The 14,124-nt window shown below is 46.8% G+C and overlaps 1 protein-coding gene across 1 annotated transcript; it reads right to left on the bottom strand.

Moving 5' to 3' along the window:
• Positions 1 to 2,842: 2,842 nt before the first annotated feature.
• Positions 2,843 to 8,791, bottom strand: LOC308319489 (nuclear pore complex protein Nup205-like; the record flags this gene model as incomplete). The annotated part of the gene is made up of 1 exon (XM_080769595.1): positions 2,843 to 8,791. One exon carries the CDS (start codon positions 8,789 to 8,791, stop codon positions 2,843 to 2,845), a length of 5,949 nt encoding a protein of 1,982 aa, XP_080625721.1.
• Positions 8,792 to 14,124: the final 5,333 nt, after the last annotated feature.

Below are 14,124 nucleotides of genomic sequence, written 5' to 3'. Positions count from 1 at the left end.
ATGTACAATAAATGTATGCGTTTCGTTATGTGGTTGGGTAGGTGGTTATTCTGTATGCATTATAATTATACATGTACTGTATGTACTGTAGTGTGTGTGTATAAAACAACATTTTTGTTTTCCTTGATGCTTAATTGTGTGTTTTAATAGTGTTCTTTTACGCTTTTGTCTACTGTAGCACTTTGAGATTCTGAGGAATGTAAAGTGCACTATAAATAAAATCCATTATTATAATTACCCTTATTATTAATTCATATCTCTTGAATGAATTACAGGTATTTTATTTTGTATTATATTATACTTTTTTGAGGGTCGCTAGCTCCTCCAATGTATGGCTTTTGAATATTATAGCATAATTATGGCAGCGGAAGTCTATGTTTGTTTAAAGCACTTATGTAAATCGTTTGCCGGCCAAGTCTATGGAGTTTATTGTTTGTTTAGGGCACTAAAGAACAATGAAACATGTCAAGTGGCCAGTATAAATACAGTGGACACTTCACACGAGTGTGATTCTTTCTTCTGTTTTTAACTATTTATAAAACTGACAGCTGTTTGTGACAGTGAAGTAGAGACAGACGCCTGTGATCGCGCCCATCAGCAACACCGCCGCCACGCCATCCCTCGTGACCTCCCGCCGATGCTGCAGAAGAGGTGCTGCTGCGCGAAGCGCTCTTCCTGTCTCACCACATCCATTATGGCAGGAAGTCAGAGGGAGAGGTGGGAAGAGGAGGAGGGAGAGAGGAGTGAGGAGCTGGAAGGAGGCAGCCATTAAGTAAACTCATTCATTCCACATAATCACTCGTTCTGACACGTTTCTGACACTTTCCTCGCTGCGTATTAATGCATACCGTCGCGGAGACAGCGGCAGCCACCCAACTTTGGAGAAGTCTAGGATGGAGTGTTACATTTGTGGCCTGTACACATTTGTATTGTGTGAGTGTGTGGGGTGAAATGGGGAGGGGGATGTTTCTGCATCAACGAAACGGGACAGAGACAGACAATGACAAGAGACAGAGAGGAAAAAGAAAGCAAGAGAAGTCTGAGGGGTTTGGAGACCCCCCCAGGGCTTGAGCAAAGCTAGGTTTACCCCTACATACTGGACTGGAGGAGCCACAGTCATTGATCGAGCCTGTAGAGCCATGGAAGCCGCCATTAAGACTGGAGCAATAGAACTGTACATGTATTGATTGATGGAGCCAGTCCTGTTAATATTATTTATGGTGGGGAGGGGGGGTCAGGGGGCTATACTGCTCCCTGGCAGAGTAACCCCCCTCCATAATAAGTGGTAATTGATGGCATGGGAGGCCTGTGTCTCTTCCCCCCTCCCCACCTTCCCCCTCTCGCTGACCCCAGCCCCCTGTGAAAGTCAGACGGATTGCCTCTAACACAGTTATGATTGATATTATCAGATTACATAACCTGCTACAAAGGCCATGTGGGTCCGCTCAAGTGGGGCGTATTGATTTTTGATTAGGATGGCACTCAACACATCTCAGATATATATACCACAGATCAAACAGCTCCTCTAGGCTTGTTTTCCCATTATATTTTGGTGGCTTGTTGAGATGACTGATCTGAACAATAGTCCTTTACCGGCAACTAGAATGTTCAGCTCTAGCGTACAACTGTTGGGTTATATGAATGTGGGTAGGTAGGTAAGTATATACAATGACATACACACATATATATATAGACATATAGAATCACACCCGTGTGAAGTGAGGGGCGCTCTTATCATCGTACAACACATGTCAATGGGAATTTAATCTCTGTGTAGGACGAAAATAGCTGATTTGCTCGCTCTTATCATCGTACATCATCATGACGTAACATGTCGATTTACTCAGACACATATGACGTAAATTCTCCATTCATTGTCAATGGGAATTTGACAAAATAGCCGATTTGCTCGTCCTCGGATGAAGTAAATTCTCCATTAATTGTCAATGGAATTTAATGTTTGCGTTAGGACATAAATCTCTAGCAGTATATAGGAGCTAGCGCACCTCAAAAATACACAGGGAAACCAATAACTATTTGACCTCTTGGTTATTTTGGGGGTTCAGTCAAGTAGTCAGCGCAGCAATTTTCCCAGGGTCTCTCTCAACCACGTGCCCCGACAGGGCATACCATAGGTATTTGACAGATGGCAAATAGCTACAAATTAGGTGTGCATTGGCACTGCCCTCACAATACAATTCGATTATGATTCACCAGGTAACGATTCGATTCAATTCTACGATACATTGCAATGCATCACACTTTTCCATATTACTGCACAACATGGCAGTTTTTGCGGTCAGTACGAAGAGCACTCCTGTCCATAGTATGACACGATACATAACTCTTTAGTATAGATTTAGTTTACAAGTTAAATATCCACTACCCAGTCTTATGCATGGTCATAAATGCAAATTATGTTTCGGATGACTTAGATATGCAATCCGATTACTGTTGGTGGCTTTCAGTTTCGGTTCACAGACCTGGGAACCGAGGCACAGATTTTTTGCCTCATGCAACTCCGCTCAGAATGGAATGAACGGCAGAGGCTACGATAATTTATTAATTAATAGCAGGCAAAATAAGTATTACGTTGACAAGGAATGTCACTAGGTTGTCAGAAGTGCCAGACTGTGTCTTGGTGTTTTGTTGTTTTGTATTGATCTATATAAATCTAGTTAGACCAGGCTCTATTGTGGTGCAAAAACCGTGTATCTACACCCATTTCTGTGCTGCAATGAAGAGAGCACTGTAGGATAAGTGTTGTTTTACTTTTCTTTATCAATGTTTTTTTTTTTGTGCAAGTCTTTGGAATCGTCTCAACTCTTGGAGAACGCATGATTCATGTGGTTGTACCCATCGAACTTTTGGGCTGGCAGAGCAGACTACGGATCTTGCAAACCAGGGTCTCGATGATGGGGTAGCGAGACTGGATCCGACTGTACGACCCCTCCACTTCTAGCAACTTCCGTTGTAGGGCTTTATCAAAACCTGCTACCATGTTGCTCCGCAGTTGTTCTAGTACTTCCTGGCTGACTCTGGACTGGCCGAGGTCTCCAGTTCCTTGCAGTCCTCGAAACAAGTCACTACTGACTACAGGCAACATTGAGTCATTGGGGTCAGTGGGAGTGTAATAAGACAAATAGTACTCCAGGTGGCGCCACAACACAAATAAGCAGGTCTCTATCACATAGGAGCAGAGGGCTAGAAGCTTGGCTCTGTTGTTGATGAGCTGAACCAGTCGTCTTTTGGCCAGAAGGCTCCTCTGGACAGACGAGATCTTCTCCAGCCCGCCTGGACCTGACACCAAGCCTTGATACTGCTCCTTGAGCTCCTCTGGGGGCAGCTGATCCAGGCTTTGCAGTTTCCCTACGCACTGTCTGTGGCTCTGCTGAAACCTGAAGAAATCTGCAGCACTGTTCTTTAGCAGGTAAAGCACCAAGCCCACGCCGGGATCATGGGTCCCGTCTGGGTCACCTGGTTTGCTGCTAGAGGGTCCGAAGAGGCAGATGCTGAACTGAGCCTGAACAGAGCTCTGCAGCAGCAGGGAGTGACAATACTCCATAATGTTAGCACACACCTGCTGAATGACTACCTCCATCTCCTCACGGCACACAGCCGGGTCAGCATGCTTCAACAGCCTCTCCCTCTCACTTCCTGCCAGACGGCCCAGCAGGGAAAGACAGAGATGCCGGAATCTTTTGATGCGACTGTTGAGTCTATTGCCCTCTCCACACATATAAAGAACTCCTGGCAGGGCTGTCTTGCTGATAATGCCGGTGAGCAGAGACAACTGCTGTAGCGTTCCCATACTGAGATCCTGACAGAGCAACAGAGACTGGACGGTATCTGCATTGACAACCAGCCAAGTAAGTATTTGTGCAGCCCCCTGCGGGTGATGTATGGAGGTTGAGTGTGCTACCCCCTGCTGGTGGTGTGTAGAGGTGGAGATGAGGATGACCTGGAACAGATTGAGTGTGGGCAGGAGGATCTGCCCGTAGCGGTCTAGAGGACTGGGGATGAGCCCTGATGGGTCCCTCGTCCTGTGTGAGTCCCTGCGAGGCACCATGTCAAACACCTGACACTCATTCAACTGGGACACCAGGCCATACTGCAGCAGCTCCATGGCCCCTTGCAGGCCTGTCTTGGCTACACGTGTCAACAGTTTCATCTTACTCTCGTACATGTACAATGGTTCGAGGACTGGCGGCTGTGTAGTGAGCAGGCTCTGTAGGGCCACATCATCTTCCTTCAGACTTTCCACCAGCACCCTTAGGCAGCCATTTTTACGCACATGCACCAGCCACTGGCTGGATAGGATGCCGTCTAGCCTGATCCTATCCTGGTCGATGGATAGGATCCTGTCCATCACCTCCAACGCCTGCATCCGTCCGCTCCTGTGACCGTTGCAGGCGTCACGACACACCACCTCCATGAGGGCTGTGCCGTAGCTCTCAATGATTGCCAGGTTCTCTCTCTGTAGTTTGGAGAAATCATCTTCTGGAGCCGTCAGTCGGTCCCACATAGTGTTGCCTGACTGTAGCATGTCAGGCTCGTCAGGTTTCTGTGCAATTTGAAGAACATTTAGCAGAGAGCAGTACAGGTGTGCACGCAGACGCTGGGATCCCCCACCTGTACGGAGAATGAATTCCAGAAGCTTACAGAGGATCAGGTGCAGAGCAGAGTTGGCAATGGAGGCAAAGCCAGAAGACACCCCAACTTCTAGCCCCATCCCCTGCTGGTGCTCTGGTAGCAGGGACAGGCCAAGGTGGGTTGTAAGGGTGAAGACTGCCTCAGCAACATTGGGCATTAGCTCTTCTGCTGCATCTTCAGATAATACCTTATCTTGCAGGTCCAGCAGCAGGTCCCTGATGATGAGCTGCTTGTCCTCAGCAGGTATGAGGTCAGTGGGGCAGGTGGTCAGCAGAGTCTCCACCAGGCTCCTCCAGGAATGCAGCGCATGATGCTTGGCTCTGAGGGTCCGACGCACGCAGTTGCTTTCCACCACCTGTTCGAGAATAGAGTTCACCTCCTTCATTAAAAGGGACCTCTGTCCAATGGCTGCCACTCCTTGCAGGGCATTCACCTCGTCGACCAACATGCGATGGAGCAACTTGACATTGCACACAGTCTGACCTTGTTCGTTAACATGCTCACAGTTGGAAATCACCTGTTCTATCTGGGTGAGCTCAAAGAATCCCAGCTGAGGAAGCTCTGGTATGTCCTGGCTAAAGTTTATGGTGTCGAGCACACTCAAGAGCTTCATGCGCACTTTAGGCACGGTGTCAAAATGCAAGAAACCACCGACAGATCTGGCCTCTTCCTCAATTCCTGACTCAACATGAGATGCGTGCTGAGTGTGTTGCTGGTCGTCCAGGAGCAGGTTGGCAAGGCGTTGAACGTGAAAGCGCTGGCGGTTCAGTGATGTCACTCGTAGTTCGATGGCTGCCATTTTCATCAGCCACGACATCTGATTGAGAGCGGAGATCTGGTCACTTGCAGGCAGGACAAAGGGCAGGTGCTGCAACTGTGAGAATAGGAAGTCGTGGCTGGTTCTCAAGTAGCGCATGGTGGGGCCTGACGTTTCTGAGCAGGCACACAGCTGGTAGATCACCTGGTAGCAGAACTCAGCCAGACGAGGGGCTTGTACTGTGAGTACAGGCCCTGATTTTGTATCACTGCCTCTCTGGAGCATATCCAGAATGGCATGCAAGCAGCTCCTAGGACAGCCTAGAACACCTGGGTCCTGCAGATTGGTGGAGACAGGCTTCTTGACCTCATAGCCCAGCAGGTAGAGGGCCAGGTTGGGAGCTTTCAGCTCCAGTGAAGTGATCAGCAGGTTCAGAATGTGGATCTGGGTATCATGTCGGATTTGTGCCACCTTCTTTAGTGGGTCTGAGTCATCTGGTGATTCTATGTGTTCTTCAGCATCTACATTGTCCAGACAATCTGTGAATCCTGCGATCAGCTTGTTACTGATAGCCTGGTCATTTGTGAAATCTCCCACCAGCCTCATCTGAATGTTGGGGTAGCGGGCAATGCAACGCAGGATTTTGGCACTTTGGAAGGCTGCCTCTGGATTGGAGCTGTTGTGGTACATGTACCTGGCGATGTTGACAACGTGGTCGGCCCTGCGGCTCTGAGGTCGGCTGACCTCATGGAGGAGCTGCTCTAGAGGGGAGACCAATGGGGAGTCATGGCTCTGCCTCAGGAGATCCATGAACACCACCTCCTTCTGCAGAGCCAGGTCCAGCAGACACAGACAGTGCAGCACCGCAGACTCTAGTTGCTTCTGACCGGGTAAGGTCGCGTATGTGTCGAGCTGGTTGATACCCTCCTCCAGCAAGCTGAGGCAGAGAGCAAGCATGGGCGAGTCGGACAGAAGGTGGACCATGATTGTGTGTCCGGGGGGTTTGTGCGGCTCCACCATTTCCTGGACAAATTCCGACGTATGGGGTTCATAGTCCTGCAGCAGCTTGTGAAACACCTCCAGCACCACATTGGCTACCTCCCACTTCTCAGCAGGACGGTGATATGCTCTGGTCTGGAAAGGGAGGAACACGGAGTCCAGCAGAAAGGTCAGATATGGCTGGAAGCCCGGAATACGTATCCCCGCCCCCAGGTTGACAGGCAGGCCACTCTCCACCAGCGTGCTGATCAGCTGGCAGAAGGCCCGCGTCAGAGGGTATTCTTTAGAGCTAGACTCGACCTCATTCAGCTCCAGCTCAATTCCAGCAGCAGCTTGTTTCTGTTGTTTCTGGGGTTTCACTGTCTGGAGGATCTGCGCATATTCCAGTGACTGCCACAAAGAGGCAGCAATCTCGGGGGACTTCCCAAAGGCAGACAGGCAGTGCAGGAGTTCTGCCTTGAGGACATGAGGGATACTACACTGCAGCAACCCCAGCATCACCACCACGGGATTCCACTGAAGGTCTTGCCACAACGCCAGTCGGGACTCTTCACTCCATGTAATGATCGTAGTGAACAAATCCAGAAAGGAGGTGATACCATCCAGTTCTCTCTGGTTGATGCCCTTTAGTGGACGGTGGTTGTACTGCGCTGTGTCTGGGTTGGGCCAGTCTCGTTTTAGGTTGTCATGATAGAGCATGAGAGCATGGAAAAAGTGTTCCCAGGAGGCAGGGTTACCTGCTACGCCCTGGAGCTTTGCTCCATGTGGGTGTCTGTTTGTTTTCAGCAGATTGAAGCAGTAGTATGCACACTGAGGTCCATTGGCCAGGCCCTTCAGCATAAGCAGATAGGCCATATAGAGTGTAGACGGCAGAAGGTCTCCCATTTGACACACAAACTTAGACAGAATAACCTGTTTATGTGGAGGTCTCTGTAAGGTCATGCCCGCCAGGTAGGCGCCATGGGGAGAGGTGTGTTGGACAGAAGCCATTGGACACCAGAACCTCAGGGCCAGTTCCAGGCTGAATGGGTCTTTGCCATAAAATTCTCCAATCAGGGTCATTAAGTGGACCAGGTCTTTCTTTAAGGAAGATGGAGGCTCACTGCCAGCCTTTAAGGACACCAGACGGGCATCTTCCTCAGCGTGGTCACGTAGCTTCTTCACCTTCATGGGCATGAGAGCCAGGAAGTCAGTGAGGAGGGAATGGAAGCCACGGATGAAAAACTCTTCCTTGGCAAAGCCCTCACATCCCAGAATGCCCTCCTTCAAGAACAAGAACACATCTGCCTGCAGGGCCTGTTCAGCCAGAGCCTCATCTTCATTTGTGAACTCCACCAGAGCAGAACCCTGTGGTAGCTGAGAGAGAGCCCTCAGAGTCAAGGCCCAGGCAAGACGACACACCGCCTGTAGGCCAGGAAGCTTCCAAGGTCTACGATCCATCAGGCGACGGTGCACTGCAGATACATAATGCCTGTCTGTCAGCAAGGACATGGCCCGGAGCAGTTCTCCATCTTCTGTACCTTGCTCTAGGAAGCTGGCATTAAGGCAGTAGAGCAGTGCCATGACCAGCGCCAGGTTCCCGCTGTCCAATGATCCGTCAGCTTCAGCTGTCACTTTCTCCAGGTGACCAATGAGAGCCAGGGTATCATCTAATACTAAGGGTGACTGGCAGGTCCAGAAAAAGAGGCAGCCTGCCAGTGCTTGTCTGCATTCTGTGATGAGGTCAGATACATCCCTCCTGTGTTTCTCATTTCCCAGGCCACGGTACTTCTGCAGACGCTCAAACTCCTGTTGCACATCGATCGTTGACACCAGTTCAAGGATGCGTCTAGTCAGATGACCCTGGCTCATAAGTTCGTCTGTAAAACGGGTGGCCAATGCCACAAGCTCACCACTCAGGTCCAGGGAGAAGGTCTTGCCACGACGGCACTGAATGAGCGAACGCAGGGCACTGGCCACGGACTGCTTCCCGTCCCAGTAGAGCTGCACAGCCATAAGGCCACGAGTCAGACCTGGGAAGTGGGGCTGTACGTGTTCAGCCGCCAACAACAGCTCCAGAGCAGCCACCTCCCCCATGTCAAAAAGGTCACTGAGGATCAAGGCCTCAGCGACGAGCGCCTCCGGTAGAAGCCGTGAACCCCGGTGACCTTGAATGGCTATACGCTCTGTGCTGGCTTTACGCAGCTTCTCCCTCTGCTCTGCACTTTTCGGAGGGTTTCTGTAGAGGGACACAAAGTGTGACTTGTGTTTCTCGAGCAGCCGGTCTAGGTGGTGTACGTTCTCCTCTTTTCCCCTCAACATTGCACCCTCCACTGTCTCCCAGAGCTCTTTCAGTGGCTCCCACAGGCTGGCTCCTGAATTCACCGCCATCTGTGCAGTCATTTCACTTCACTGGAAAATCGATGACCTTTAGGTAGTATGAAGGTTTCCGTGTCATTCCCATATGTCTGACGTCACATGCAAATATATGGAGATGCCCAATGTCAACACACATGATTTGTCTGATGTCACATGACCAGCACAAATCACCATTTTATAGGTCTTATTTTTATTATTTTACAAACACAAGCAATGAAATAATGCAGTGATACTTTTTTGACTTTCTAATGTTTCTTTAGAGCACTGTAAGCAAACATTACACAAGTGTGCTTTTTTGGGTTTTGGTGTGTGTGGGGTAGGGGGGTCTGTTGCTGTTGGTAGTCATGGCTGACAATTCCAACTGATGCAGTATAATAATAATAATAATAATAATAAACTTTATTTGTATAGCACCTTTCATACATAAATGTAGCGCAAAGTGCTTCACAGGGCAAAAATAGAATACAATAAAAATAAGTAGTTAAAATGATAAAACAATGGCAAAGAACAAAATTGAATATAGGAACATAAAATAAATAAAAACAAATAAAAACAAATAAAATAATAATAAAAACACCACATGCAGCAAATCAGTCAGGGCAGGGTGGGAACGTGCAAATTAAAACTCAATTAAAAGCAATGTTGTAGAAGTGGGTCTTGAGCTGAGCTTTAAAAATGTCTACAGAGGCTGCCTGACGAAGGTACAGTGGGAGTTTGTTCCATGCCGACGGCCCATAGAAGCAAAAAGCTGCTTCCCCGTATTTTTTAGTTGCCATTTTTTTCGGCAGCGCGAGCAGGCCAGCAGTGGAAGACCTTAGGGGGCGGTTTGGGACATATTTAGGCAGGCAGTCATTTAGGTAGGAAGGTGCGAGGCCATTGAGAGCTTTATAGACAAGTAAAAGAATTTTAAAATCAATCCTAAAAACAACCGGAAGCCAGTGCAGTGATGCCAAAACTGGAGTAATATGTTCTCTCATCTTAGTTCTAGTTAAAACTCTGGCTGCTGCATTTTGGACGAGTTGTAATCTGTCAGTTGTTTTCTTAGGCAATCCTGAATAAAGTGCATTGCAGTAGTCAAGCCGAGAGAAAACGAAGGCGTGGATTAGCGTTTTTGCATCGTCCAAGGACAAATAGGCTCTGATTCGTGCAATATTTCTAAGGTGAAAAAAGGCAATCTTGGTAACATGATTAATGTGAGAATTAAAATTCAATTCAGAATCAATAATAACCCCCAGGTTCTTTACTGTACTGTTACTTTCTACAGTCAGGTTACCAAGTCTGCTTATTATTGATTGTTTCTGCTCACTAGAACCGATGATGAGAACTTCTGTCTTATCCTCATTTAGCTTGAGAAAGTTCTCACTCATCCAACATTTAATGCTAGACAAACAGGTCAACAGCGGGTCTAGAGCACAGGGATCATCTGGAGCAACAGAAAGATAAAGTTGGGTATCATCAGCATAGAAATGAAAATTGACTCCGTGATTGGTAATGAGTTCGCCCAATGGCAGTATGTACAAGGAAAAAAGCAAGGGGCCAAGAATCGAGCCCTGTGGAATACCAGAGCTGATGTCGTGGTTGTCTGAGTCAAACTCGGCTAGATTGACAAAGTAACTTCTGTTTGATAGGTAGGAGGAAAACCAGGACAGGGCCGTACCAGACAGGCCTATCCAGTGCTCCAGACGCTGTATTAAAATTGAATGATCAATCGTGTCAAATGCAGCCGTTAGATCTAGAAGTAAGAGAACAGATACATGTTTCTTGTCGGCAGACACCCTAAGATCGTTCATTACTTTTACAAGTGCTGTTTCTGTGCTATGGCCTTTCCTAAAGCCAGATTGGAATTTGTTGTGCACATTATTATTCTGTAGAAATACATCCAATTGATGAAAGATGCATTTTTCCAAAACCTTGCCCAGAAAGGGTAGATTTGAAATGGGTCGATAGTTACCCAAAACGGAGGGATCAAGATTGTGTTTCTTGAGTAGGGGCCTAACTACAGCAGTCTTCAGTGAGTCTGGGAAGACACCTGATTGTAGAGAGCTGTTTACAATTTTTAGTATATCTCCAATCACACTGTCCAAGACCTCTTTGAGAAAGGTGGTGGGAATTGTATCCAATGAACAGGAGGATGATGTCATCTGTGATATGGTTTTGCGGAGTTCGTCTTCATCAATTTCGCAGAACGTTAATAGGCTCCCCCTGGGGAGATCTACCCTGGGACCATTAGCTGCTGTTTGAAGGTTTGTGCTAGCAGCAGCACCATTCATAATATCGGCTCTAATGTTAAATATTTTGTTATCAAAAAAGCATGCAAACTCATTACACTTAGCTTTAGAGGCCGGGAATGACTGCTTGTAGGACTGGGGGGGGTTTATAAGTCGTTCAATGGTAGAGAAAAGGACTCTGGCATTTTTCTTGTTCTCATTTATAATGCCAGAGAAATATGCCTGCCTTGCTAGACGCAGGGCTTTGTTATAGGCGGCTGTTGATTTTTTAAGAATTTCTAGTTTGCTGGTGAGTTTGTTTTTTCTCCAGGCTCGCTCGGCTCTACGACACTCTTGCTTCAGTGAGCGGGTATGCTCATTTATCCAAGGTGTTATTCTGGTGTTACGTTTCTTTTTTGTTTTAAAAGGAGCCACTATATCGAGAGCTGACTCTAGTTTAAGATTGAAAATTTGAACCATATCATTCACTGGGGGGGTATCGGGCAGGGGGGGGCCCAGATGACGAGAGAACTCATTGGCTGCAGAAGGGCTAAAAAAACGCTTTTTTATAGTATATTCAGTGATGTTTTTCTCTAGTTCAGTGACAGTCATATTAAAACACAGCAAATAGTGGTCTGATAGCTCAGGCCTTTCAATAGTTCTTTCCACAATGATGTTCAGCCCTTTAGAAATTACCAGGTCCAGAGTGTGCCCATGTTTATGAGTAGGCCCAACAACATGTTGGATAAACTCAAAGGAGTGCAATAACTCTAGGAAGCCCATAGCCACAGTATCTGTAACATCATCCAGATGAAGATTAAGATCGCCAGAGATAAGAGTTCTATCATAGTTAGTGGAGCAGATAGATAAAAGTTCTGATATTTCTGTTAGAAATATTGCTTTACTGCATTTTGGCGGGCGATAAATGCTAATCATTGGCATAGAGGATTGACCAAGTAGTATAGTGGCCTGGTATTCAAAGGATTTATAGCTGCCAAGGGTCAGAGCCTTGAATTTTAGCGTGTCTGAAAAAATTATTGCCAGTCCACCTCCTTTCTTTGCCAGTCCACCTCCTTTCTTAGCCTTGCGAACAGAGTGAATGAAACTGTAATCTAAGGGGCAAGCTGCTGCTAATAGTATAGCTCCGTCGGAGCCAAGCCATGTCTCTGTTAGAAAGATGATATCAAGTTTTTCTTTTATAATGATATCATTAACTGAGGAGAGCTTGTTAGTTATTGATCTTATGTTAAATAGGGCAAGGTTTAGCTGGACTGGTGGTGACAGATTAACTGTGGTGGGGGCCATTGGGATGGATAATAAGTTTGAGTTTATAGATCTGGGGGGCCCATGCTGAGTGGAAATTAAATATAATGAAGTGGGTCTAGTCGTGATGAGAACGGTGATGGGCAGGGGGCAGGAGAGGGATGTGTAGTCATGGGTCAAGAGGTCAGATGGGACGGAAAGGGAGAGAGTAATATCAGCATGATTTTCAAGATGGGGCTCGTTATTGCAAGGTATGGAGACTATAGTGGAATCATGCTGTGATAGGCATCATTTCTTGAAGGCCACATGGCGGATGAAATTCATGGTGAGCTGTCTGATTCCTGTAGTATTTGGGTGAAGACCATCCGGTTTGTATAGGTTTTTTCTAGTCCAGAAAGTATCGAAATTGTCAATGAAGCCATGACCCGTTGCAGTACAAAAAGCTCTTAACCATTCCTGCAGACTGTAAAGCCTGCTAAAGTGCTCGGCGCTCTTGCATGGGGCAGGGATGGGACCAGAGAAGACACAAGTTTTGTTGAGGCACTCGATGTTGGTGGCAATTGCTTCTAAGTCTAGTCTGTGTTTGGCCGATTGCCGTTCCAGGACATTGTTCGTTCCGATGTGCACAAAAACAGTATGGGCCGAGGGGTAGAGGTCGATGATAATGGGTGCTAATTTAGAGACATCTGTAATTCTACCGCCTGGGAGACAAAAGGTGATGCCGCCTGGGATTACAATGTCTCTTGTGGTTGAATCGCCAATTATAATGAGCTCTGGGTGCATGTCCAGCTTGTAGTTGCTGGTAGCGTGCACAATACATATTACGTTGATTGGACAAGTAGTTTGCAAGATATTCTGTGTATAGACACACAGACAAAACCATTATGCAAGAGTTTATCTGCCTGGTGGAGATATAAACAGAGGCAAACACAAGGGTGTTAACGGATTAAGTTATACACTGGTGTGGTCAATACAAGGTGGATTATATTGCTTGGAAGATGTTGGTCTTTTCCACCGAGACGTAACCAGCTTGCCATCTGTTCTTGATGTTCGTGCAACAGCCCAAAAAAAAGTTCATAATCCAGTCCCAAATCGTAACTTTTGGTTCCCTGAGTTGAGATACTATATCCCCCCATGGTCTTGTATTCTGATTTTACTTAAGTATTAGCTTACATCCCTTCACTGCATCTAATTATTCTTTCTCTGTCTCTCTCACCTCATCGGCCCCCTGCGCTGACCTCAGCAGACCGCAGCTGTATGGTTGTGAATAGCAGACCACCATGATGGGAACTAGCCATTAGCGTGAAGTTTCCTTTTCCTTTTTATCTCAATGAAAACTGACCCCGGATTCCACCTCCTAATCAAAACATCCTTTGATTGAGCACTTCGGCATGGAATAACAGTTATCAAAAAAAGAAAAAAGAAGAAAAAAAGCCTCGAGGCCAAACTCATCAAATAGGCTAACGTTACACTAAATTCAGAATTTCTACGGTATGAATATTTTGTTTTTTCATTTCCAGCTCCTCATTCTCAGCCTTAACACGGCACACAGCAAATGCCAACCGGATGAGATGATAAGAAAAATAGCCTCAACAGTGGATGATTGTAGCCAAAATACGAAAATTTTAGTGATGACAAAGAGATGATCAGACAGAATTTCAACTGGAACACTATGAAATTTAAGATGCACAAGCTTGTAGATCAGCATTTTTTGCTCATTTTCCATTACACAGTCATACGACAAAACATAAAAAATACATAAAAACACGAAAAATAGAGATACAAGGTTTCTGCCTGCAAGTACCTGCAGTAAATCCCCCCCCCCCCCATCCCCCCCATCCCCTCCCGTCTAAAAAAAAAAAGCCTTGACCTGCTCAACTACCGTGG

The sequence above is a fragment of the Protomyctophum bolini genome, assembly GCF_963924005.1.
Source record: "Protomyctophum bolini genome assembly, chromosome: 1".
NCBI classification, from domain to species: domain Eukaryota; kingdom Metazoa; phylum Chordata; class Actinopteri; order Myctophiformes; family Myctophidae; genus Protomyctophum; species Protomyctophum bolini.
The sequence above is the reverse complement of the archived record's forward strand: the minus strand, read 5'-3'. Positions and strand labels throughout refer to the sequence as shown.